At 37.0% G+C, this 23,315-nt stretch overlaps 2 protein-coding genes across 4 annotated transcripts in view; one reads left to right on the top strand and one right to left on the bottom strand.

The window, feature by feature from the left end:
• Positions 1-267: 267 nt before the first annotated feature.
• Positions 268-22,732, bottom strand: AP5M1 (adaptor related protein complex 5 subunit mu 1). Of its 2 annotated transcripts, XM_059914300.1 has the most exons (9): positions 22,031-22,732; positions 14,880-15,525; positions 10,486-10,713; positions 9,774-9,913; positions 8,961-9,046; positions 8,752-8,870; positions 5,410-5,506; positions 2,919-2,997; positions 268-986 (listed from the first exon to the last, which is right to left on the bottom strand). In XM_059914300.1, exons 1-9 carry the CDS (start codon positions 22,102-22,104, stop codon positions 959-961), a joined length of 1,497 nt encoding a protein of 498 aa, XP_059770283.1. In that variant the 5' UTR covers positions 22,105-22,732; the 3' UTR covers positions 268-958. The 2 variants fall into 2 exon arrangements, with proteins under 2 accessions (XP_059770283.1, XP_059770285.1); XM_059914302.1 differs by lacking the exon at positions 268-986 and having other exon boundaries at positions 2,286-2,997; positions 22,031-22,731.
• EXOC5 (exocyst complex component 5) overlaps positions 22,454-23,315 on the top strand; it is a 57,433-nt gene continuing 56,571 nt past the window's right edge. Inside the window, exon 1 of one of the 2 annotated variants that reach the window (XM_059914299.1) lies at positions 22,454-22,811. In XM_059914299.1, coding sequence (XP_059770282.1) covers positions 22,785-22,811 — 27 coding nt within the window. In that variant the 5' untranslated portion in view covers positions 22,454-22,784. The remainder of the gene's footprint in view (positions 22,812-23,315) is intronic. The other variant, XM_059914298.1, reaches the window with a different exon arrangement.

Below are 23,315 nucleotides of genomic sequence, written 5' to 3'. Positions count from 1 at the left end.
TAACTCGACCTACCTTCCTCCCAGGGGTGGTGCAGGAGTCCACGAATATCTATAACGGATTCTGAAATACTATAATAAAAACTAGAGGAAAAATACTAGTAGCTGTTCTATGTATTAAATTGTGCTTTGAAATATCTTAAACCATACAATGTATATATAAAACCACAATTTTAACTCACTGAAAATATTGAGTTGGTGTGAAAAAATTAATTTTGTAAGACTAATGATTAAAAATTTAAAAAAAATAATTTAAGAATTCCTGATAAGGTTATTTACTTCAAACCTGACATTTGAATCAATTATTTAAAAAGTAAAAGGTAAAAAATGCCCACCACTGTAAGGGGATTATCTTATGCTATAAGGGTACTGCTGACTTTAAAAAGTTAGAGTACATTTTCAGAAATGTAACACTTTTTGTACATTTTGGGTCTACTGAAGAATAATTACCCATATGATAGACATCAGATTTCATAATCATATTTTGGCACTAAAGGGAATTTAGCAACTTTGCATCTAGCGGTCTGACACCATCCAAATCTTTAAATGGAAGAAGGTGCTCATATTCAGTGCAAACACACAGCATCTTTCAAGTTAAAAAATGCAAAGAATAGTTATCAAAGAAAATGAATAAAATCCATAGCGAGATAATATTTTAGAAAATGATTGAAGTTTTAACCCAAGAAAGGACTCTTAGAGTGTCTTATAGCTTAGAATAAGAACATGTCAATCACGATTAAGCTTCTGGAATCGGAATCCCTTTGAAATGCAGCTGTTTCTTCTTTAATTGTGGCAGCAGACTCTGAAGAAAAGAAAGGTCCAGCCTTAAAGATGAGTAAGGAATACAAAATAGCTCAGGATTAGTTGTGGAGTTCAAAGGTCGCTAATTACACTAAGGAGTTCCCAGACACAGAGAAAACATTAAACAGGTCACCTACCAAACGGGAAACAGACTTTGTCTTCAGAAATTATCCTGAAGTGACAGGTTTCTAGACAAAATCAAAGCATCATAGTGTGCCCAGCTGATATCAACAGGATGAAAACATGAGTTAGTTTTAGTTCTGTAGTGCTATGTTAGAATGGAATGGCAACAGATGGCATCAGGTTCCCCATTGTCCCTACACTTTTCCAGTACTTCTTAGATTTTCCTCAGGTTTCTAGAAATGTCAGATCAAAGATTCATTGGTTTTTCTGAATGCTTATAAAGTTTTGCCTAGGGGATTATTATACTGAATCTCAGCCTACTCACTAGATAAATGCCTCTTCCCTATTTTAGTGTACTTTGTTAAACACTTATACAATCAAGATGTACAAATGGCTCCATTAATATAAGTGAAATGTTAAGCTTTCCTTGAGTTTAAGAGAGATCAAAAAACTTAAAGGGAATGATTTTTTTCTTCTTTCAAAAGGAAAGTTTTTACTACTGATTATCTATGATTAACCTAGAATAACAAGCTAAAGTCCTGGTCTGGAAGTTACTCTATTTTCTTCATTACTTGGGATAATTTTGAACATAGAACATTATGCCATGATAATGCCTTGCAGAAAATGAGTTTACAATGAGTAGGATTGACCTTAATTTAAAAAAATTACATTTCAAATCCTAAATTTCTATGCAATCTCCTTTCAAACTATGATAGCTCTCTTTCAAGAAGTTAGCAGCTTTTTCTAAGCTTTTCCTTAAGAGACTCATAAAAAAAAGAAACCAAGATATAATTTAATTGAATATTAATCTGTAATGCGTATTTTTTTTTATAACTCTTCTAATTCTGTTCTGTAAAAAGAAACTTGACATGGAATAAGTTTTGAGGTTCTTGAGATTTCATCTTTTCTTGAATGGTCATTTAAAGTCCAACTTGACAATGAACTACTTTGAAAACAGAATTGTGACAAATAATTGTAAAGACAGGTAGAGAATAAAGAGTATGACTGGATGGTTCCTGAAGAAACCCAGAGCATGCCAATAAGGAAGCAAGGGTGACAAATTTAAAGAAAATGTGCTACATGGAACTGAAATAAGATTTAAGTGATACTCTCTACGCATAAAATAGCTTTTGAATTTTTACCTGAATTCATTCATTAATGAATTATAAAAAAACAGTAAAAGACCAATATTATATCTAAATTTATCTTTAAAAATTTGGCTGCAGATATTTAGTAATCACAAAACACGGTGCTCATCTTCTGAAGGCATCCCACCCCTCTTAATATGCTTACTAAACAAAATGTTATTGTGGCAGATTAATAAACTTGCCTGAAAAGTAACTCCAGAACAGAGATAAACAAAATAGAATTATGCAGATTCTTTATTAGTCCGGAGGATAGTTCTGATTAAAAACAGGTTACTATTTTAACAATTTTCTTTCATTTTCATCAGCTGTTTTCTCAAGAGATTTACAAAGTTGTTTCTCATGTGGTCTCTGGTATTCTGTAACAACACATTGTACTAGCACTTAGCACTTAGGTTTGGAAGAGCAAATAGTTTTTTTATCTTGCATGCCATCTACAATCCATTGGGAGTAGCTGCCTGCAGCTCTGCACTGAGGAGCCTGAGCCCATATCCAGGAAGGCTCAGTGGAGAAAGAGGGCTGTGACTGATTAGCCATGTCTGCCACAGGGGCAGGAAGAAACATGTATGGCAGGATAACCCAAGACTAGTCTAGAATAAGCTGAAAGTGAATCACTACATTTTATGCTCTGAAAACATACTTGAGCAAAATCAAAGGGTAATGAAATTGGATACATTAGTCTTTAAAATGTTCTTTCAAAGTAGATCAGACTAAAAACATTGAACAAGAGCATTTTGTAATTAAATCAATGATTTTCACTCATAGGTTATATGCATACATATTAAAAATAAAAGACTGTGATTTAATTTATGTTACTATTGTATAAATCCCATTTAAACATGAGACAATTACAGTAATAATGATCCATATGTTACTGGAGCAGGAGCTTTAGAATTCCAGATGTAATAGTCAGAAGAAATTAGTTTCCGGTCTAAAAAAAAAAATGATAAGATTATATTATCTTAAAAATTCAATGAGAAAGCAAAGTCATGATATTTAAAATTGTGGAACACAATTATTTCAAGGAAGGCAATACTTTGAGATATCCATTTCAATTCAATTTTTATCAAGGCATTATTATAACTTTCACCACTTTAAAAATATGGCTTCATTAAAGACATGAATAATTCATCTTTTAGCTTATATATGCCAAAATCCCTCATGCCAAATCTGCTAATTTTTTTCTCACATCTTCCCTAAATTCTTTTTCTTACAGACCATTACTTCAGCTACAAAAACATTAAAAATAGTTTTATTGTTTCCCTTCTGTAACCTCTTCACCGCAGTTCTGATTCTGATCTTGCTATTCTTTATGCATTCAAAGTTTCAGAGATGGAAATACACACCCAGCTTCCTAGTAACGTTTTAAAAAGGTTGCTTCAGTGGTTTCTTATAGTTCTGATCAAATTTAAGGTTTCTGTTTTAAGAGCTTTGGACAAATGAAAACCTCTTTAAAGTTTTCTGATATGTAAAACTGAGATGATAATGCTCATTTGGAGCTAGACACGTGTAAGTTCTTATTCCATACATCTCTATTTATCCAATTCTGCCTTTTCTACCTTCCTCATAATGAAAAGGATAGAGGTAGGATGTATTACCTCATTGCCTTTTTTTTGTTGTTTGTTCAGTTTGAGAACCTAGTAACATTGAGAGGCAACACAGCATATTGGTTAAGTGGTCAGGGTCAAAGACAGACTGCCTGGATTTGAGTCCAGTTCTGCCATTTACTAGCTATGTGACCTTATTCTGTGTGTTCCGTCAGCATTCTCATCTGTAAAATGGAGATAACAATACTTACGTAGGGTGCTGTAAGGATTAATGAGTTAGCACACCTTACATACTCAGAACTGTGCCTGGCACATAGTAAGCAATAAACATCAGCTATTATTATTTAAATTAATATTATTAGCATTATTAAACTATTTTCAGAACTAAGTTGTATATTATGAATATAGATTTTATTGTCAAGATGATGGCAAAATAAAGGTTTTTACATAGTTGCATGAAGTGATAGTTATGCTCTGAAACTAATAGAAGAAGGAAATAAAATATTGGTCATAATTATACATTTAAAGTGACCTCTTTCATTCATATATTAAGAAGCAGGTGAATTACTGAAACATCCCATTCTGTATTATAATCTCTGAAAATTACTACAATATGTTTAGTTAATATTAATAAGATACAATATTTTAAACATTATCTAAAGAGACAACATATTTCCCATAGACAACCTAAAATACTGGTCTGTTTGCATTTAGACAAAACTGCTGGTTTGTCCAAACTAACAACTGTATTGTGCCTTCATTAAAAAAAAAAAAAAAAAAAGCATTATGAAGACTCTTCCATATACATCAATTTCTCTAAAAAGCAACCAAAAAATGATGTAGGAGAAAGCACAGGGATGTATGGAGGTAAAGAATATGGCTTATTCTGGTTATACTACATAGAATTTATTATTGCCATTCACAGGTAATTGCTTAGAATTCAGTAGTTCTGAGTTCTGTAATTCTTTAGAAACTTTAAAGTACGAAGTCTTGTCTTATCCTTCCTAGGGACCCTAACCCTTAGTTTAAGAAATACTTACCTAAATAGCTTTATTCCCCTTAATATATGAGGCAAAAATGTTGCTGCTTATGTTTAGCTAACTCTACCTCATTCTAGCTACTTTTTTATTCTATGCCACATATCTATATTTGATCTGAATTAACAATTTTGAATTCATCTACAAATTGCTGTTTCCCCTCCATATATTTCCATTTGTACTATGTGTGTATGCATGTGTACACACACACACACACACACACACATATTTCTCTTGCCCTCCTTTTGGTAAAACAGGATACTAAATAATGCTCATTGACTACAACATTTGCTAAAAATATTTAAAATTTTAAGTAATAATCATACTTAACATTTATTGAATCCATCCCACATGCTAAGCATTATGCTAAGTGCATGGTTGATACGATTTTATTTAAACCTCCTAACAACCCTGAGGTAAATACTACTACTAATTCCGTTTTATATATGAGGAAAATAAATAAGAAGTTCACTAACTTGCCCAAGAGTAAAAGAGTAAATTATAAGCAGAGCAAAGCAAATCCAACTGTAGACTAGAGACCACCTCTATGTCAATCCTTGCTCATCCAGACCACTTTACAAATAGGAGAAGGCAGAGGGCAATGTACATAAACTGTTACACAGGATGGATTAGGCCAGAATTCTTATAAATCGGTATTATTCTCTGATCTTTTTCTGTCACATTTTAATTTTATCTTAGTTAATAATAACATAACACCACTTTAATTACCTTAAGTTAGTTTGAATCTGTACAACTTACATGTACTTATTTTTGGTTTTCCTGATGCAAAAACTTGAACTGAATGCTGATCCGCATAACACCCAGTGAGTGTGTAATCTAAGATCCTAAAATGAAGCTAGAACAAGAAGAGAAATGTACCAAATTAAGGTGATTATTTGGTAAAAATGATGCTCACATTTTTTTCCCTTGACACAAGTTTAGGAATTTATTTCAGAGTTCACAAAATAAAAATCACAAATAATACTGTGTGTGTGTGCGTGAGAGTGCACATATTCACACATATACACTCACCTTTCCCTTTTGCATTAGGGCCATTTCTTTGTAAGGCTGCCATTATGAAGTGCTTAACACGTACCAGGCCCTTCACTAATATAAACTCTTATCTGCACTGCAAGGTATCCCTATTTTACAAATGAGGGAACTGAGGTTCAGAGATGGAAACACTTAGCATCCCAGTAGGTAAGCAGTAGAGCTGGCATTTGAACTCAGACCTGACTGACTACAAAAGCTGGTGCTCCTTCCCCTACGGTGTTTGGTGTTCTGTATGTTCTCTCCTATCTCTAAGGCTATGTGGTTGTGATAGATTTCAGATCGTTAATTCTTTTATACACCTTTTAGCAGAACACAATAAAGTAATTACTAGAACAGAAACACCAGTTTATCTGGTGTTTGGAGGGAATGAAACGCTCTACTTAATTTTTCAGAAAACTAAAATTTAACTTTTACATAACTAACCTTTCTAAAATGTAATGAATGAATGTAATGAATGAATGTAAGTTCCTGGATTTAACGGATAATGTGGTGATATCAGTATAAATGCCAATTAATATATTGGGCTATAATAGAGAGGGCCATTAGTACCTTCTCTGAAGGCATAGTGCTCGGCTGTCTCTGAGCCACAGTGATATTCACATGAACCATGAAAGGTCTATTCTTACAGAACTCCTGTCTCCTTTTGCTGTGATTCTCATCTTTGCTGCTAAAAGCTTTTGATTTGGCAATATCCTGATAGCTTTTCTATACTTTTCTTCCTTCTCCCTTCCCTGCAAATTTCTCTCTTTTCCTATCTTTCTCCTTTTGATTGCCAAACTAACTGATCATAGGCATAGATGTAATTTTCAGATCTTCTGAGCAATTTTTTCCCTATTGCAACTCAAATTATCTAATAGTAAAGGGCTTTTGCTTGCTTGTTTGGTATTAATTCTGGATGCTGGAAGTTATGACAAGGTTGATTTCCACACAACTAGATATTATAAAAATAAATGTATTCATTGAACACAAATACGTACTACACGTTTTTGATGTGACTATAACTGGTTAGGTAATGAAAATGAATAGAAGAGTCATAATCCCTACCTTTGAAAAACATACAGTATAGTAACATCTCACATTTTTTTCTGAAAAACATCTGGAAGAGGGAATTTCTATAATAATCATTGAAACAAAGCTCATGGACATAGTTGAAGCCAATACAGAAGAAATGAATATCACTAGTGTACTTCTGACTTCACTACCATTTCCCCTAGTTGCTTTTACATACAGATTTCAATCTCTCTTTGATTTCTTTGATACTACTCTATTTAGGTTTTCCTGCTACCTTTCTGATCACATTTTCGCTTTCCCTCATTGATCCTTTTGAACCTTCCTCCTATTTTCTCTTATCTTTTTCTGACCTTATTCATTTCTACTGCCTCAACTATTTCTTCTCCATGGATAACTCCTAGATCCTAAGAACAGTTGAGCTTTCTCTTGAGAATCAAGCTTTAGGTTTTTAGCCACCTACTGGACACCTATACTGGGGTAAGTTGCTATTACCAGCAACATACGTGATATGAAGCCCACTCCCTCCCAACTTTCTCCACATTTCTTCTAAGATACAGAACTTTCTTCTAAGTATGTTCATCCATTCATCAAATATTTATGTGCTAGGTACTGAACTAGATGTTGGGAATAAAACAGTGAATGAATGAGATTCACACAGTCTTTGCCCTCCTGGAGCTTCAAGTCTGGTTTAAGTCACAATTTTTTAATGACATCATCTTTGACTTAAAACTATTTCTTGGGCTTCCCTGGTGGCGCAGTGGTTGAGAATCTGCCTGCCAATGCAGGGGACACGGGTTCGAGCCCTGGTCTGGGAGGATCCCACATGCCGCGGAGCGACTAAGCCCGTGAGCCACAATTGCTGAGCCTGCGCGTCTGGAGCCTGTGCTCCGCAACGGGAGAGGCCACGATGGTGAGAGGCCCGCGCACCGCGATGAAGAGTGGCCCCCACTTGCCGCAACTAGAGAAAGCTCTCACACAGAAACGAAGACCCAAAACAGCCATAAATAAATAAATAAATAAATAAATAAATAAATAAATAAATAAATAAATAAATAAAAAAGAAAGAAAGAAAATCAAGATATTTAAAAAAAAAAAAAAACAAACTATTTCTTATCTTTCTACTTAATTAGTGAGATTAAAGGCTATACCTTTATCACAGCTCTATTCCTTTTCCTCCCTTCCTTTCTCTTTCTGTGACACTACACTAGTTCAGCATTATTAACTTATTACCTTTCATCTGGAATACTAATATAGCTAAAAAATAGTTTCTTTGTCTCTAGTTTTTTTCTTCACTCACCTTCCTCACATCCATTTCAGATTGATCCTCATAAAGTATCGCTTTCTGAAGGACCACTCCCGTACTCAAAAAAAGTATAACATTTTCTAACAAAGCAATGAAAGCCAGATTCAAATCCTCTACAATCCAGACCTAAATCACTTATTCAGACTTTTGTGTGACTACTGTTTCTAGCACTGGTTCCTAAACATGCCTTGTTATCCTTCATTCCTGTGATTAAGTCATTTCTTCACCCATACAAACGAGAGTCAATCTTCAAGGCTTCGTATCGATGCTTACCTGAGCCTCAGAGTTTTGCCTGAACTCCATCTCTACTACAAAGCTTTCCTTGACCACTTCGGTTGGAAGTGCTCAGTCTTTTTTTTGAAAGACCAAAAGCAGTTAGTCCTGATCAGTTACTGACACGCATCATTGAAAAATCCCTAGAGGGCAAAGACTACATCTTACATTCTTTGTATACAAATCTCAAATGTGATATCTAAGAGCTGGGTAGAACTAGGTTAAGTTGAGGTATTTAGGTTTTACATAATTCTTTCACCTTAAAAATTTTAAAGTCTTAAGTGAAATAGAAAGTGATTACTAAACAAAAAGAATCTTACTAAAATCTAACAGAGGACTTAGACAAAAAGAACAGAACCCCCCCCAAAAAAAGTTAGGAAACAGTAAAAATCAATTAGATATATGCAATTTGGAACAAAAGGAAAGGTTTCTAATGTAGTGAGCCATATAAATATATTTACCTTTAAATATGCTGTACCTCCAATGCAAATCTGGTCAAATGGCTGCTTTTCATGGCTCTTGGCTCCAAAAGTTACAGTTCCAGAAAGACTAATTTCCATTGATTTTGGGAACTTCTGTCCTAAAAACAGAAATACATCAATCAACTATTATAAATTAAATAGATTCTACAGCAAATGAATGAAAAAAAAATAAACAAAACCTAGTTTACCAATAATCCAGATCAATAAGCTTTTCTCTCGAAATACTTCAAGCTGGCCAAAAGTAACTTTGTATTCCACATGTGTGACTGGACCTCTTTAAAAAAGAAATGGACAAAATGGAAAGAAAAAAATAATCATAGATATAACAGTTTTAAGAGATGTAAGTCAAATCTTGCTACTGTTACTTAATACAAGGACAACATAAAAGCAGATCTGTATTCAAGTTTGCAGAATACAGTAGAATAAATAATGAATATTATATCTCAGAAAACACAGAAACACAATAAACATTTTTTTGGTGATGCTATACATTTCATTATTAATTCTAAAGATAACTACAAAGTCATGCAGAATGTATTAATACAGGCACATAGATTGACGTAACATTAAAACTGTGATTTTACTATATATTTATGTATCCTTTGAAAAGAACTATTCTGTAGGACAAACTTAAAAGTAGAACTGATAAGGAAGTAATCTTATGATATTAATTCACCAGGTTTTCTAGTTGGGCTTGATCTGTACATTGAGTACAGAGAAATTGCTAGAAATAAAGCCAGTAGTAAAATAAACCCTGAAGAAGCTACACTGGCTGAAGTTTATAATTTACTAGCAAGTAGTTTTAACCAGAAAAATGATGATATTTAAAAATAAAGAGATTATTTTTATGACAATGTTTTGGTTCAGAATCAGCATACGTTTGAATAACATAAAATTTTTAGATCTTAAAAATAAGGTAAAAACCAAGACAATTTATTATAGGGCAGTGGGAATGTACTAAAGAAGGCAGAGATCATGGCATTATGTTATTTTATTCCTACCTGTTGTAAAAAGGTATATGAGCTTCACAGAATTCAAAACTATTTTTCACACTTTCATGAAGTTTTAAATTAACTGTTATTTTTAGTTGTACTTCTTCCTCTTTTACCTGATAAAAACCCAAAATTGGTGGCACAGGGACCTGGAAACAAACATAAACACATTTTAATATAATTCTCAGGTTAATGGGTCTAAAATATCAGTGGTGATGGAGAAAAAAGCCTTGCAGTAATATAGTCATTACATACAGATATGACTTAAATGACTAATGGGTTACTCCAAGTTATTTTGATAATAGATGATGAAGCTACATTCCTTCTAAGGTCAGGGATTCTTGCATCTCTTTCTATTTCCAGAGATGAGAAAGGTGCCTTACAGAGGTGTGTGATACATTCTTTTTCCTACTCCTGCTTGTTCAGATTCCCTTCCTCCAGGTTCTCTATGACCTGCAACATAGAACATGCACTAGGCATACTGATCACTGACACCCGCCCACCGTTTCTGCTGCCCTGCTTGTATCTTGACTCCCCAACCCTCCCAGATCAGCAGTAGCTTAATGGGTCATCAATAACTGATTGAAGGGAAATAATCTGAATCTTCTGGTAAATAACTCATGAAAAGTTCTTGTTTGGACCAAAAGTATGGATGATTTGCTTACAACAGAATTCATAAATATAAGATTAGCAAAGTCCCAACTTCTCCAAGGTTGTTTACCTGAGAAGTGTAGTAGCATAAGTTGAATGACTCTAAAGGTGGAGTGAGTGGAAATTTGTAAGGCCCACTAAATGCAGAATCATCCGCTGCATCAATGCTACTAGAAGTCAGAACGGCAGAGTCGAGAGATGTCACACAAGGATGAACCAGAATATCCTGAAGTGGAGATCCATTGGTGGGGAGACTCAAGCTGATGGTAACATTTGGCATACTTCCTTCTAAATCACACTGCAACACAAACAAACAGATATTACCAAGATCCTTGAAGCATACATCTTCTGAATGAGGCCTTTCTTAATTTATCTGAGTCACTTTCCACAACTTAATTCACTTTTCTCTCAAGGTATTATTCTCATTGCTTTCTGTGTTCTGGTTAATGATTCTATCATGCTCTCAGACACCCAAGCCAGAGACCAGGAGAGCCTTCCTAGAGCCCTCTGCTTACATTTAAAACCCTTAAAAAGCTACTTTTCTTCATTCCTGTTACACTGGTACAGGCCCTTACAATTTCTGTCATAGCCCTCTAAGTGTATCTAGACTCGCTTTCCTCTAATCAATCCATCCTTCATCAATGCCAGAGCTATCTTAATAAAACATAATTCTAATTATATCGTATCCATGTCAAAACCTCTCAATAGTTCCCCCTCAGTTTTGTATTACTTTTAAAGCCTTTTGCTGTTTGGTTCCCATCTACCTCTTTAATCGTTTTCTACCCTGCAAGTAATGCTGGAGACACATTGGGGACTGTCAGAGGATCAGAGACTTATTCTCCCAGCTCCTCCTATACGTGAGTAAGCCCTCATTCCTATACTAAACACCTTTACTCCCATAAATCTGTAGTGGCTCTTTTTCTGACCCAGCCAGACTGATACACCTTACTTGTGTGTGTGCTGGGGGGGCGGTGGGCAGTCAGGCTCTTCCTTTATAACTCAAACTTGACATTTACCTCTATTAAAGCACCCAATTACAACTGTCCAATTGAGGCATATAAGGCTTACTGACAAGTTTTGTTTGGCTAGACTTGTACAATATTTTAAGAGTTGGTGGAACTCAGTAGGTATAATGCTTAGCTCCAAATGCAAGCAGCTAGTTCCACTATCATATACATAGTCTGCATTATGCATTAACTGCCCACTCTCTAGAGGTGAGAGCAAACGTCTGTGCCCCTGTTTGTTTCCTTCTTTAAGCTTTAAGTTTTTGAAAGCAAGAATTATTATATTTTTCTTTGTATCTCTAGTGCCCAGCACATTGCTAAGTATAAGAGATACTCCAAGGACTTCCCTGGTGGCGCAGTGGTTAAGAATCCGCCTGCCAATGCAGGGGACACGAGTTCGAGCCCTGGTCCGGGAAGGACCCACATGCCGCGGAGCAACTAAGCCCATGCGCCACAACTACTGAGCCTGCGCTCTAGAGCTCGTGAGACACAACTACTGAAGCCCACATGCCACAACTACTGAAGCCCGCACGCCTAGGGCCCGTGCTCCACAACAAGAGAAGCCACTGCGATGAGAAGCCCGCGCACCGCAACGAAGAGTAGGCCCCGCCCTCTGCAACAAGAGAAAGCCCATGTGCAGCAACAAAGACCCAACGCAGCCAGAGATACTCCAATAATGTTTGCTGAATGGATATCTTTTTATAATTACGAACCGTACCTTTGGTTCGCAATTTTAATAGGAAACGTTTCATTTTTTTATCTACCACTTGACATATGTGTGAATTCATGAATATATCTGCTGTATAATGCAAGCATTTAGAGAGCAGGCAGGCATTATGAACAGTACCATGTATAATTAGTGACTTATAAAAGTCTTTCAGTGATAGTTAGAATAACATCAATCCCATTTGATAATAAAAATGCCAAATAACTACTATGAAACTTAAGAACATTTTAGTATTTTCAACTTTAAATCGTCTGCTACTTCACTCTCTGTATGTGGATAGCAAGAATTAAAGAAAAAAGTTTTATTTTTTGGCAGATATTTATGGAGATAATATATGAACAAATATTAGTAGCAAATAGTATCAAAATTTTTAAATATTCTGTTTATACTTATTAAATTATTCTCTAACACTCTAACATAATTAAAGGAATCAGGGAAACAGCAACCATTATGGAAATAACCAACAAATTATCTGCTATCTAGGCAGCTGAAATACCAGAGCACTAGCCATTCACTACGGGATGAGGACATCCATTCTAGAAGAAATCTGTATACTACCCTTTAAACCAATCTGGCATATGTATATCTGGACTTTTAATTAGGAATTATAAAAACAGAAGGGACCTAGGTACTTATCTAATTTTAAAAATGAGAAAAGATTGAAAAAATTGTGTAACTCTTCCAAAGAGACAGAAATTAGTGGTGGAATGAGGACTAGAACTTCAGTCCACTGGCTTTTGGTTCACCAGGTTTCCTACTAGGATTGAGATAAAATGAAGATAAGTATTTCCATTTACAATAGGCTTCACAATAAAACTCCTTTAAATACTTAAAAAATGGTTTGGCTAACAGTTATACTATTTACATACAACCCTAAAGAAACATTTAGTTCATGAGTTTCAGTACACCCTCACTATTTTTATTTTTAGAAAAAAGTTTTTTAAAGATGAAAGTTTCCCATCATGATCATTTGTATTAGATCAAGAATAGGAGCCAATCTAAAATTCCCAGAAGCAATAAACTAGGGTCAGCCTATCAATGAGCTATTTAAATAGCATAATATTAATTAGTATTAAATTATATATAACATATTCCCTGTTCATTACTACAGAATGAAAAACAGAGACGGTGAATTTTCCTACTTATATTTTACAGAACTTACAAGAAACGTAGATTCAACAGCTTTAAGAGGTATGAATGACATAATCCGTGAACACCTTAATTTTGGAAACATTTATGATAATTATTTCTATTAAAATTAATAACTGGAATGTATTTTTGATCAAAATAGAAGTGAGTTTAAAACAGGCACATAAATTTTTAGGTCACGTTAAGGTTAAAAAGGAAAAAAAAGACCCAATTTGTCTGCCAGGACTCTTCTAATTCTCTGTTCTTGAAATCTACTTTTATATATTGGATTTGCACTTAACTACTCAACTTTAATATGATATATAAAAAGTTTATATCAATAAGTGCAGAGAATAAAGGAAGATAACAGAAAAACAAAGACACCTGAGAATATTAATATGCACTTGTAGACATTCTCTTGGAGGGGCTCTATTTTTGATCATTATTGAATGTGGCACTGATCACTGCTAACTGTATTGTTATTTTCATTGCCTTTTCCTATTACCTAACCTTAAACCACAGAACCCTATATTAACCTAGTGACTTGTTTAAATAAAACATGAGCCCTTGAAAATGGCTTCAGATATTAAGTCAGAGATTTGTCAATTTCACCCCCTCTAGGAAAAATGGAAAATAGCTATGGTGACTTTAAAATATTTTCACAAATTCTTTGACACTACTCTTTTCAAAAGATGGAGCCTAATCCCACTCCCCTTGAACGTGGACCAGACAAAGTGACCTGCTTCTGATGAACAGAAAGTGGTAGAAGTGATACTATGTGACCTTTCAGCCTAGGTAATAAAAATAGCTTTCACTTGTGCCTCATTGTGGCCGTCTGTCTGTATGATCATTTGATCAAAGGGAAGGCAGTCACCAAGTTGTGAGAACGTTCTTAAGCAGCCTGTTGAGAAGTCCACGTGGAAAGGAACTGAGGTCTCCTACCAATAATCAGCACCAACTTGCCAGCCATGTGACTGAGTCACCTTGCAAGCAGAACTTCCAGCTCCAGTCATACCTTCAGGTGACTATAGCCCCAGCTGAAATCTTGACTGTGACAGACTTCCACACTAGAAGTTCCCAGCTAAGTTGCTCTTGAAGTCCTGACCTACAGAAACTACGAGTATAATAAATGTTTATTGGTTGTGGTAACAGGTCAATTCATTACACAGCAATGCAGTTGACCCTTGAACAATGCGAGGGTTAGGGGCACTGACCCTCTGTTCAGTCAAAATCCATGTATAACTTTACAGTCAGCACTCTGTGTCCAAGTTTCTGCATCTGTGGATTTAACCAACTGTAGATTCAGCCAACTGCAGATACTATGGTACTGAATGCAGTACGTATTTAGTGAAAAAAAGCCACGTATAAGTAGACCCACGCAGTTCAAATCCGTATTGTTCAAGGGTCAAATGCATATAGCCAGTATAATTAGTAAGAAATGCAAAAAGATAACATTATAAAATTTCACGTGAACATAACATTTAATGACTGCTGTTTATAAGAATCAAGAATGTCACATTATGATGTAAAATAATGTCGGCAAATTTTACTTTTCTCCATAAATGTTAAGTGGTATGATAAAACAAGTACCAGGGAAAATCTCACCTTGCAAGTGACAACTCCAATGACTTGCCATGTATCTGCTATATCCTGTTTATCATATTGCATGGATTTTACCTTTTCAGTGATAGAAATAGAAACCTGTGGTTTTCCTTTGTATGTTCCAGCTTTCCAGGTTGGCTGTTTTTGTGGATGAGTAACAGAAGCAAAATTAATACTATCCAATGAATTTTGTAAGTTGGCATCTAACAAAGTGCCAAAAGGACAAGCCTGTAGAAGCAAGTCGGGCAACTGGCTCAATTTTGTATTTAGCTCACTGTCATTTTTTTGACCTGAGTAAAGAAAACCCTGTACCCCAAAAAGAAGTTCAAAGCCTTGTGAAATTCCACTAATGCTAATTAATGGTGGACGAGGGGATAAAGTTTGTTCAACCAGTGGAACACAAGCGTATATCATGCCATTCTTCAAGAAAGCAACAACTGGCCAGAGTTCTTCACCTCCTACTGGGAGTGCATAAATGGATGTTTTATTGATGTGTGAACAGCTATCACGACTCTCCGAAAAGTCCTTATCATCATCCAATAATCTCAGTTCGAAAAGCAGTGCTTTAAGGAAGGGACCATCTTCAGGAACAGGCACATAACTTGCTCCATTGAAGACTCTGGCTCTTTTTTCAACAGTTGGATACCGTCTGTATTAATGGAAACAAAAACATAATTAATTCCTGCAAGTAAAATAAAACTGAAGTTCAAAACCTAAAAACAAACACAAAACATAAGGCAAACACTAATAACAACAAAACACACAATAACAAATACACACACCAACACACAAAAACCACAACCAAAAAAATATTATATTACATGTTAAATTCTTACTAAAACAACTACCTGTTGTGTACTTGATATAGCTCAAATGATAAAGTATCATTATCTATTATTTTAAAAAATTCAATTTAGTTAATTTTTTAAATGGGTAGAGTACCTGGTTCTAATTCAAAATCCTAGTCTTTGGCTGCTCAGATTCGCACTTAAGCAAGGTGTGTATACCTGTATACATTTTAGGCATCTATAAGGACTTATTTTTCTTTCTTATCTTTTTAAAAAAATTTTACTTTTTATTTCCTCCTTTCCTTTGTTTTTTAATCACAGGGAACATCTTTCTCCCCACTCAATCCTACCTCCAGGAGTAACCCCTGCCAAGGGTTTAGTGTTTCATCCTTCTAGAGGGTTTTCAACGCTTTTAAAGCATAAACATAAACACACTGTCATTTTTAAAAAACAGAATGATACATTTTGCAGTGAAACTTACTTTTTTCGCTTTCCAAGTTAGGTCACATAAAGCTACAGCTGCACAGTATTCCATTGAGTTAAGGACCTGCAATCTATCTGGACCCCCATTGGTAGAAACATCACTTCTTTTGTTGTTACAGGTAAGGCTGCAAAGATTTTCTTGTCTTGTCTTTCCTTTCCCCTTCCTCCCTCTCCCTCCCTCCCCACTTTCTAATTGAGGTATAATTTAGACATAACATTATATCATTAGGTTGGTCAAAAAGTTCATTCATTTTTTTCCGTAAGGTGGCTCTAGTAGTGCTTAGTTGTCTTTAACTTCATTGGAAACAATTTTGTTAGACTGTATTGTGACAGCTGTCATATCAGTGTTCATTTAAAAAAAAAATCAAAATTGGTGAATTTCTGTGTTGCCATTTTAATATTGAAAAAGAAAGAAAAAGCAACATTTTCAGCATACTATGCTTTATTATTTCAAGAAAGGTAAAAACACAATTAAAACGCAAAAAAAAAGATTTGTGCAGTGTATGGAGAAGGTGCTGTGACTGACAGAACGTGTCAAAAGTGGTTTGCGAAGTTTCATGCTAGAGATTTCCTGCTGGACGATGCTCCACCATTGGGCAGACCAGTTGAAGTGGATAGCAATCAAATCGAGACATTAACTGAGAACAATCAACGTTATAGCACACTGGAGACAGCAGACATACTCACAATATCCAAATCAAGTGTTGAAAGTCATCTGTACCAGCTTGATAATGTTAATCGCTTTGGTGTTTGGGTTCCACGTAAGTTAAGCAAAAAAAATCTTCTTGACCGTATTTCCGCGTGCGATTCTCTACTGAAACATATCGAAAACGTTCTGTATTTAAAACAAATTGTGATGGGTGATGAAAAGTGGATACTGTACAATAATGTGGAACGGAAGAGATCGTGGGGCAAGTGAAATGAACCACCACCAACCACACCAAAGGCCGGTCTTCATGCAAAGAAGGTGATGTTGTGTATAGTGGGATTGGAAGGGAGTCCTCTATTATGAGCTCCTTCCGGAAAACCAAACAATTAATTCCAACAAGTACTGCTCCCAATTAGGCCAACTGAAAGCAGCACTCGACAAAAAGCGTCCAGAATTAGCCAACAGAAAACGCATAATCTTCCATCAGGATAACGCAAGACCGCGTGTTTCTTTGATGACTAGGCAAAAACTGATACAGCTTGGCTGGGAAGTTCCGATTCATCCGCTGTATTCACCAGACATTTCCAGGATTTCCATTTATTTTGGTCTTTACAAAATTCTCTTAATGGAAAAAATTTAAATTCCCTGGAAGACTGTAAAAGGCACCTGGAACAGTTCTTTGCTCAAAAAGATAAAAAGTTTTGGGAAGATGGAATTATGAAGCTGCCTGAAAAATGGCAGAAGGTAGTGGAACAAAACAGTGAATACCTTGTTCAATAAAGTCCTTGGTGAAAATGAAAAATGTGTCTTTTATTTTTACTTAAAAACCGAAGGAACTTTTTGGCCAACCCATAGTTTCAGGTATGTAACATAATGATTTGATATTTGTATACATTGCAAAATGATCACCACAGTAAGTCTAGTTAACATCTGTCACCTTACATAGTTACAAAATTTTTTTGTGTGTGTGATGAAAACTTTTAAGACTTCCTGTCGGGGCTTCCTTGGTGGCACAGTGGTTAAGAACCTGCCTGCCAATACAGGGGACACAGATTTGAGCCCCGGTCTGGGAAGATCTCACATGCCGCGGAGCAACTAAGCCCATGCGCCACAACTACTGAGCCTGCGCTCTAGAGCCCGCGAGCCAGAACTACTGAGCCCACAAGCCACAACTACTGAAGCCCGCGCTCCTAGAGCCTGTGCTCCACAACAAGAGAAGCCACCACAACAGGAAGCCCGCGCACCGCAATGAAGAGTAGCCACAATGAAGTGCGCGCAGCAACGAAGACCCAACACAGCCAAAAATAAATAAATTAAATAAATTTAAAAAAAGACTTCCGGTCTTAGCAACTTCCAAATATGCAATACGGTATAATTCAACTATAGTCACCATGCTGTACATTACATCCCTATGACTTATTTATTTTATAACTGAAAGAGTGTATCTTTTGACCCTCTTCATAAATTTCTCCCACCCCACCACAGGACTTTTTTTCTGATTCCATCTTAGTAGAGTAGGATGGAAAAATGTGGTTCAATTTAATCCTCCACATTGTGGATTCACTAGTACCCTGAGTACACTTGGTACCCTGAGTCTTCTTGCCAACCCCTACAAAAACATGTAAGAGCATTTTAGTAATAATGGTTTATCTCTATGGCCCTGGAAGATACTATGAGGTAACAAAAAGAATGAAATGAATAATCTTTCATGGTTTGCATGCTCTATCCTGAACACTAAGTTACTAATTCATTCTTTTTGGGGGGGAAACAAATTTACAAAAATGTTAAATCACATCTTCTTAATTAAAAAAAAAAAAAGTACTTTCCCGATTCCTTATCTCAACACTCCAAAGTCCACAACAAAGTCATTTATTTGCTATTAACTTCTGTGTAAATTGCCTAACTTCTCTAAGTCTGTTTTCTTATTTGTAAAATAAAGGAGTGGCTAAAGAACATATAAGCAATTCTCATCAAGAATCAAGAACAGACCTAGCCAAATAATGTTTTTCTACTAATTCACTAATACTACTAATAAAATATTGGTGTTTATTAATAATTTTTAAAAAGAAAAATAAGAATGTATTCAAAGTTATCCATGTATTAGTGAACCTCACTCATTTACATTCTGATGCATTTTCTTGATTGAGGAAAGGGAAGAATTAGCTAGCCCTCCAGTAATGGCCTAGCAGGTGAATGCCACTTCTTTCTCTCAGTCTTTGGATAAGGATAGTTAAAAACTCTGGACTGAACTCTAGTCCAGACTATTATCCTCTAGAGGATAATTAAAGTTCTCTTAAGTGTAAGAATTTCATGATTGAAATTGTAAAAATAAGTTTATCTGGGACCTTATAGAATGTCTCAATATATGTTCAATAAATACCTTGTCAGATGACTCAACCTGTCATTTCAGAGATATTCTAGGCCTTTTCTAAAACAGGACTTGAACTTTAAATGGCCCCGCAACTATATGGAACAATACCAACCTAAGCTAGACTTAAGCTGGTACTGTTACTATCTATCCAGACAGCAAATCTCTAAACCAGAATCTAAATCAAGTTCTGTTGTGGGGAAAAAGTAGCTAGATAGAGGAAAGATCATCTGCATTCTTAAATCTTAAGTGATGGCCATTATCCTTTGGCAAATATGTGGATAACAAGGCAGTACATATCTGTTTAGCTCTAACTCTGGCCCCAGGAGGTCAGAAAACAGAAAAAAAAATAAAACCTAACTAATTCATTCAATGATATAGGATAAATAAGTGACAGATGAATTATCTGAACCCAACTTGCTGCCTTCATAGAGATGTTGAAAAGTCCACCCAAGCAAAAAGAATTTTTCTTTTGAAATATTCTGAGCACAGTGGGAAAGAACTCTGAAAACAAGCACAACTTCTTCAAGAAACTTATTATTGTACACAGTACAAAAATTTTACCTCTATGAGATATTAAAATAAGCTACAAAGCCACAGATATAAATACACTATGGTATTGGCAAAGAACAAAGTTATAGAACTGAGACAGACCAATGTTTATATGGGAGACATAATAAACTACTATCAACAGCCCCAGAAATCAGTGAAGAAAATACACACTATTTGGAAGATGATGTTAGGAAAACTGGGCCACAGCATAGAGAAAAACAAAATGAGATTCCTACTTAACGCCACGTCCAAAGATGGACTACAGATGGATTAAAGGCCTAAATATAATAGAGAAAATGATAAAGTCAAGAGGAAATAATGTAGGAAGATATCTTTGGGAAATAAGGGTAGGGAAAGACTTCAACAAGTTCCCTCAAAGGGCTAACTACTTTGACTGCAACAAAACTAGGGATTTCTGTTTAACCAAGGGTAATGAAATTACCAATTGTCAATGAAATTGACAATGACAATAAGTTAAGATAAAATATCTATAATACCTAAAAATGACATAGGACTAATATCAAGATTATGCAATGAACTCTTGCAAGTTAACAGGAAAAAACCAGCAACTCTTGAAGAAAAAAACAGACAAAGGATATATACAGGCAATTCACAGAAGAGGAAACCTAAAGGCCCTTGCTACACAGAGAAATGCAAACGAAAGTAAGATATTCTTTACACCAATACTGGCAAAAAGTGGAGTAAGTGTTAGGAAAGAATAGAGATACTGCTGAGAGTGTAGACTGGTCAAAGTATTCTGAGGAGCTAATTACTTGGTAATATTTAGCCAAAATCAGTATAGATATGCCCCCATGTAACTGTCTGAGGTTATCTACTGCAGCACCGTTTTGATAGCTGAGTTGGGGGCAATCTGGGAGATCATCACCAGGGGAAGGGGAGATGTAAAATGTGGCAGATGTAAACCATGGAGTACTACAGAGCAAGTAGATGCAATGGCCTAGATCTGCACTATCCAGTACAGTAGCTGCTAGCCATACATGGCTATTTAAACTTAAAATGAAACAAAATTAAAAACTGAGTTCCTCAGTTACAATAACCACATTTCAAAAACTCAACAACTACATGTGGCCAGTAGCTGCAATATTAGACAGCATAGATTTAGAACATCTCCCATTTCCATCACTGAAGAAAATTCTATTGGACAGTGCTGCCCTAGATGAACACAAAGTAACCTGGATGTTTCTGAAAAATAGTGCTGAGAAATCTGACAAACGTTAAGAGAAGGGAATGACATCTATAGCACACTTAATCATATAATTTGAAAAATACATACACAAACACACAAACAAAAGGATAAAGATACCAAAGGGAATATATAAGTAAAGCAGGAGTACCTAGGATGGATGGACCAATAAGGCTGATGAACCATATTGAAGATTATTATTAACCTACTGAGGTACAACAACAAGAACAACAAATGTAAGCCAGGTATCCCAGAGAAAATGGTAAACTCCAAGGCTCAATGCCTTCAGTAACAAAAATTGTTAAGGTAGGAAAGAGGGAATTTTTCATATCCACGTTGCCTACCACTTTTCACTTAAAATTACACTCATCTTTGTCAGCCTCAATCTGGATTCAGAGCTAGCTACTTCACTATAGAGCTTTTCTCAGGGAAGAATGAATGTTTGCAAGAAAGAACTGTCCACCACTGAGAACAAAAGGTGAAACAGATTACTCAATTGCCACCCATATTTTACACTGAGTTACTGTATATTCCCTTCACAGAGCTAGTTTGATAAAACGTGGCAAATTCTAAAAGTGGAAACAGATCAGCTCACACCATTTTTAAAAAGTGAATTCAATTTAATTTTTTGTACTTTTTCAATTTTCTTCAACAATTAGGAGCTTTAAAGTAAACTGAGAATTTCTGGGAATGAAAAATAATTACAAGATGAAAGTAACAGCCTGATACTGTTCAGCAAAGACTTTCCATAAAAATGAGTTAAAATGTCCTTGAATGATTTTTATTAAAGTAGAAAAATGTGAAACATGTTTACTGCTCAGGAAGTTTCCTTTCCTTTCGTCATCTCCACATCAATCTTACGTAGGTGGAGTTACGATACAGTAACATTAATATGAGAAAATACATAATACTTAAAATGTGCCAGGCATCAACTCATTTAATTCTCACCAACACTATGAGGTAGTATTATTACAATCTCCACTTAACAGATGAAACAAATGTTAAGTAACTTGCCCAGGTGTCGGACCAGGGATACACAGCATCACAAAACTACGCTACACCATCCATCTGTCCGATCCATCACGCCTGAGGATTTAGATTTGCGTTTACCTGGAGAATCTGACGGTGCCACAAAGTGGAGTTCCCGGTTCGTGGCTTATGAGCCACACTGCCCGCTGGGCCATGATAAGCCACTAAGGCATCAGCTCTTCTCTAAGGCGGCCACCGAAGAAGAGCGCAGACCGGCTTTCTCAGGCGTTTTCTTTTACCAGAAGCCCCGAGGCTCACGCATCTAGAGCCACCTTCTGCCCCACCACAGACAGGTCGGGCTCAGCAGAGAAGCTAACTCCTTCAGGTGAAGTCACTAAAACCTCTGAGTCCACGCTGGACAACACACGCCACAAAAACTTCTGTTAATCCGCACTTAAAACCTCCGGAAATCTATTTATCCCCACCAACCCTACTACTTTCTTCCTCTCGAGTCCACTTCCGGGACGGTAGCCCGCAAGGATCACGGTTCCTCACTAGCCCGCGCAGGGAGCCTCTTCGCGGTTCGCCTGCTACTCTCCCCCTCGCCGGCCCCTCCCGACAGCCACCCGGGCGCGCGCAGCTCCACTTCCGGCGTACGAGGCGGTGACAATGGGAGCGGCGCGGGCGGCGCCGGGAGGCAGCTGACAGGCGTCTTCGGCTTTGCTTCATGGCCGCTTTCCCGCCCCGCCTGGGCTCTGTGGGCAGCGGGGCGGCCCGCGGCAGCCGGGAGCCGGAGCTGGCGAGCCGAGCGGAGACCTGTGCGCGGCGCCGCTGAGGCGCAGCATGTGAAGGAGAGACGGCATCCAGTGCGAGGCGAGCCTCTCAGCCGGCCGGGATGGCCACGACGGCCGAGCTCTTCGAGGTGGGTCCCCGCAGCTCTTCAGGGAGTGGCAGGCCCGGGGTGCAAGCAGCGAGGTGGGCGGGCAGAGGAGCGGGCGTTCGCGGCTTCGGGAGCAGCCCTGGGGAAGGAAGGTGGCAAGGGGTGGGGTGGTGGCTCCCGTGTCGGCGCGGGCGGAGCGTGAAAGGGGGAGGGGTGGCTTGGGGACCGGGGTGGGGAGGTGGGCAGGGGAGCAAGCCCGGACTCCCAACGGAGGAGCGTTGGTTTTGTCCGCACGGCTGGAAGGGAGCCTCAGGGTTTGGGCGTTGGAAGATGAACTCGGGATGAGAGTGGGAAGGGCTGACTTGGGGCGCGGAAAGAGGAGCCTGACCCAGGTCTGGCGAGCCCCGTCTTGTCGCCTGGATCCCCGCGTGATATTCTAGGGCCACCCCTTGAGATTGGGACGACTAGGCGCTTCTCGTGGTTGAGTAATGACTCCGTTAGCCAGTGTTAGAAGCGGCGCTCACTTGCCTAGCATTTACTCTTCCA

Source organism: Balaenoptera ricei, chromosome 2 (genome assembly GCF_028023285.1).
Source record: "Balaenoptera ricei isolate mBalRic1 chromosome 2, mBalRic1.hap2, whole genome shotgun sequence".
Taxonomy (NCBI): domain Eukaryota; kingdom Metazoa; phylum Chordata; class Mammalia; order Artiodactyla; family Balaenopteridae; genus Balaenoptera; species Balaenoptera ricei.
This window is presented reverse-complemented; position numbering and strand designations above follow the sequence as displayed.

What these genes read in the sequence shown, in the direction of transcription:
- AP5M1 (XM_059914300.1), bottom strand. Translation starts at nt 22,104, where the DNA reads ATGGCCCAGCGGGCAGTGTGGCTCATAAGCCACGAACCGGGAACTCCA. An exon ending in GGCACCGTCAGATTCTCCAG is followed by an intron (nt 15,526 to 22,030) that starts GTAAACGCAAAT and finishes CCATTAATACAG; the next exon opens with ACGGTATCCAACTGTTGAAA. An exon ending in GAGGTACAGCATATTTAAAG is followed by an intron (nt 5,507 to 8,751) that starts GTAAATATATTT and finishes TTCTTGTTCTAG; the next exon opens with CTTCATTTTAGGATCTTAGA.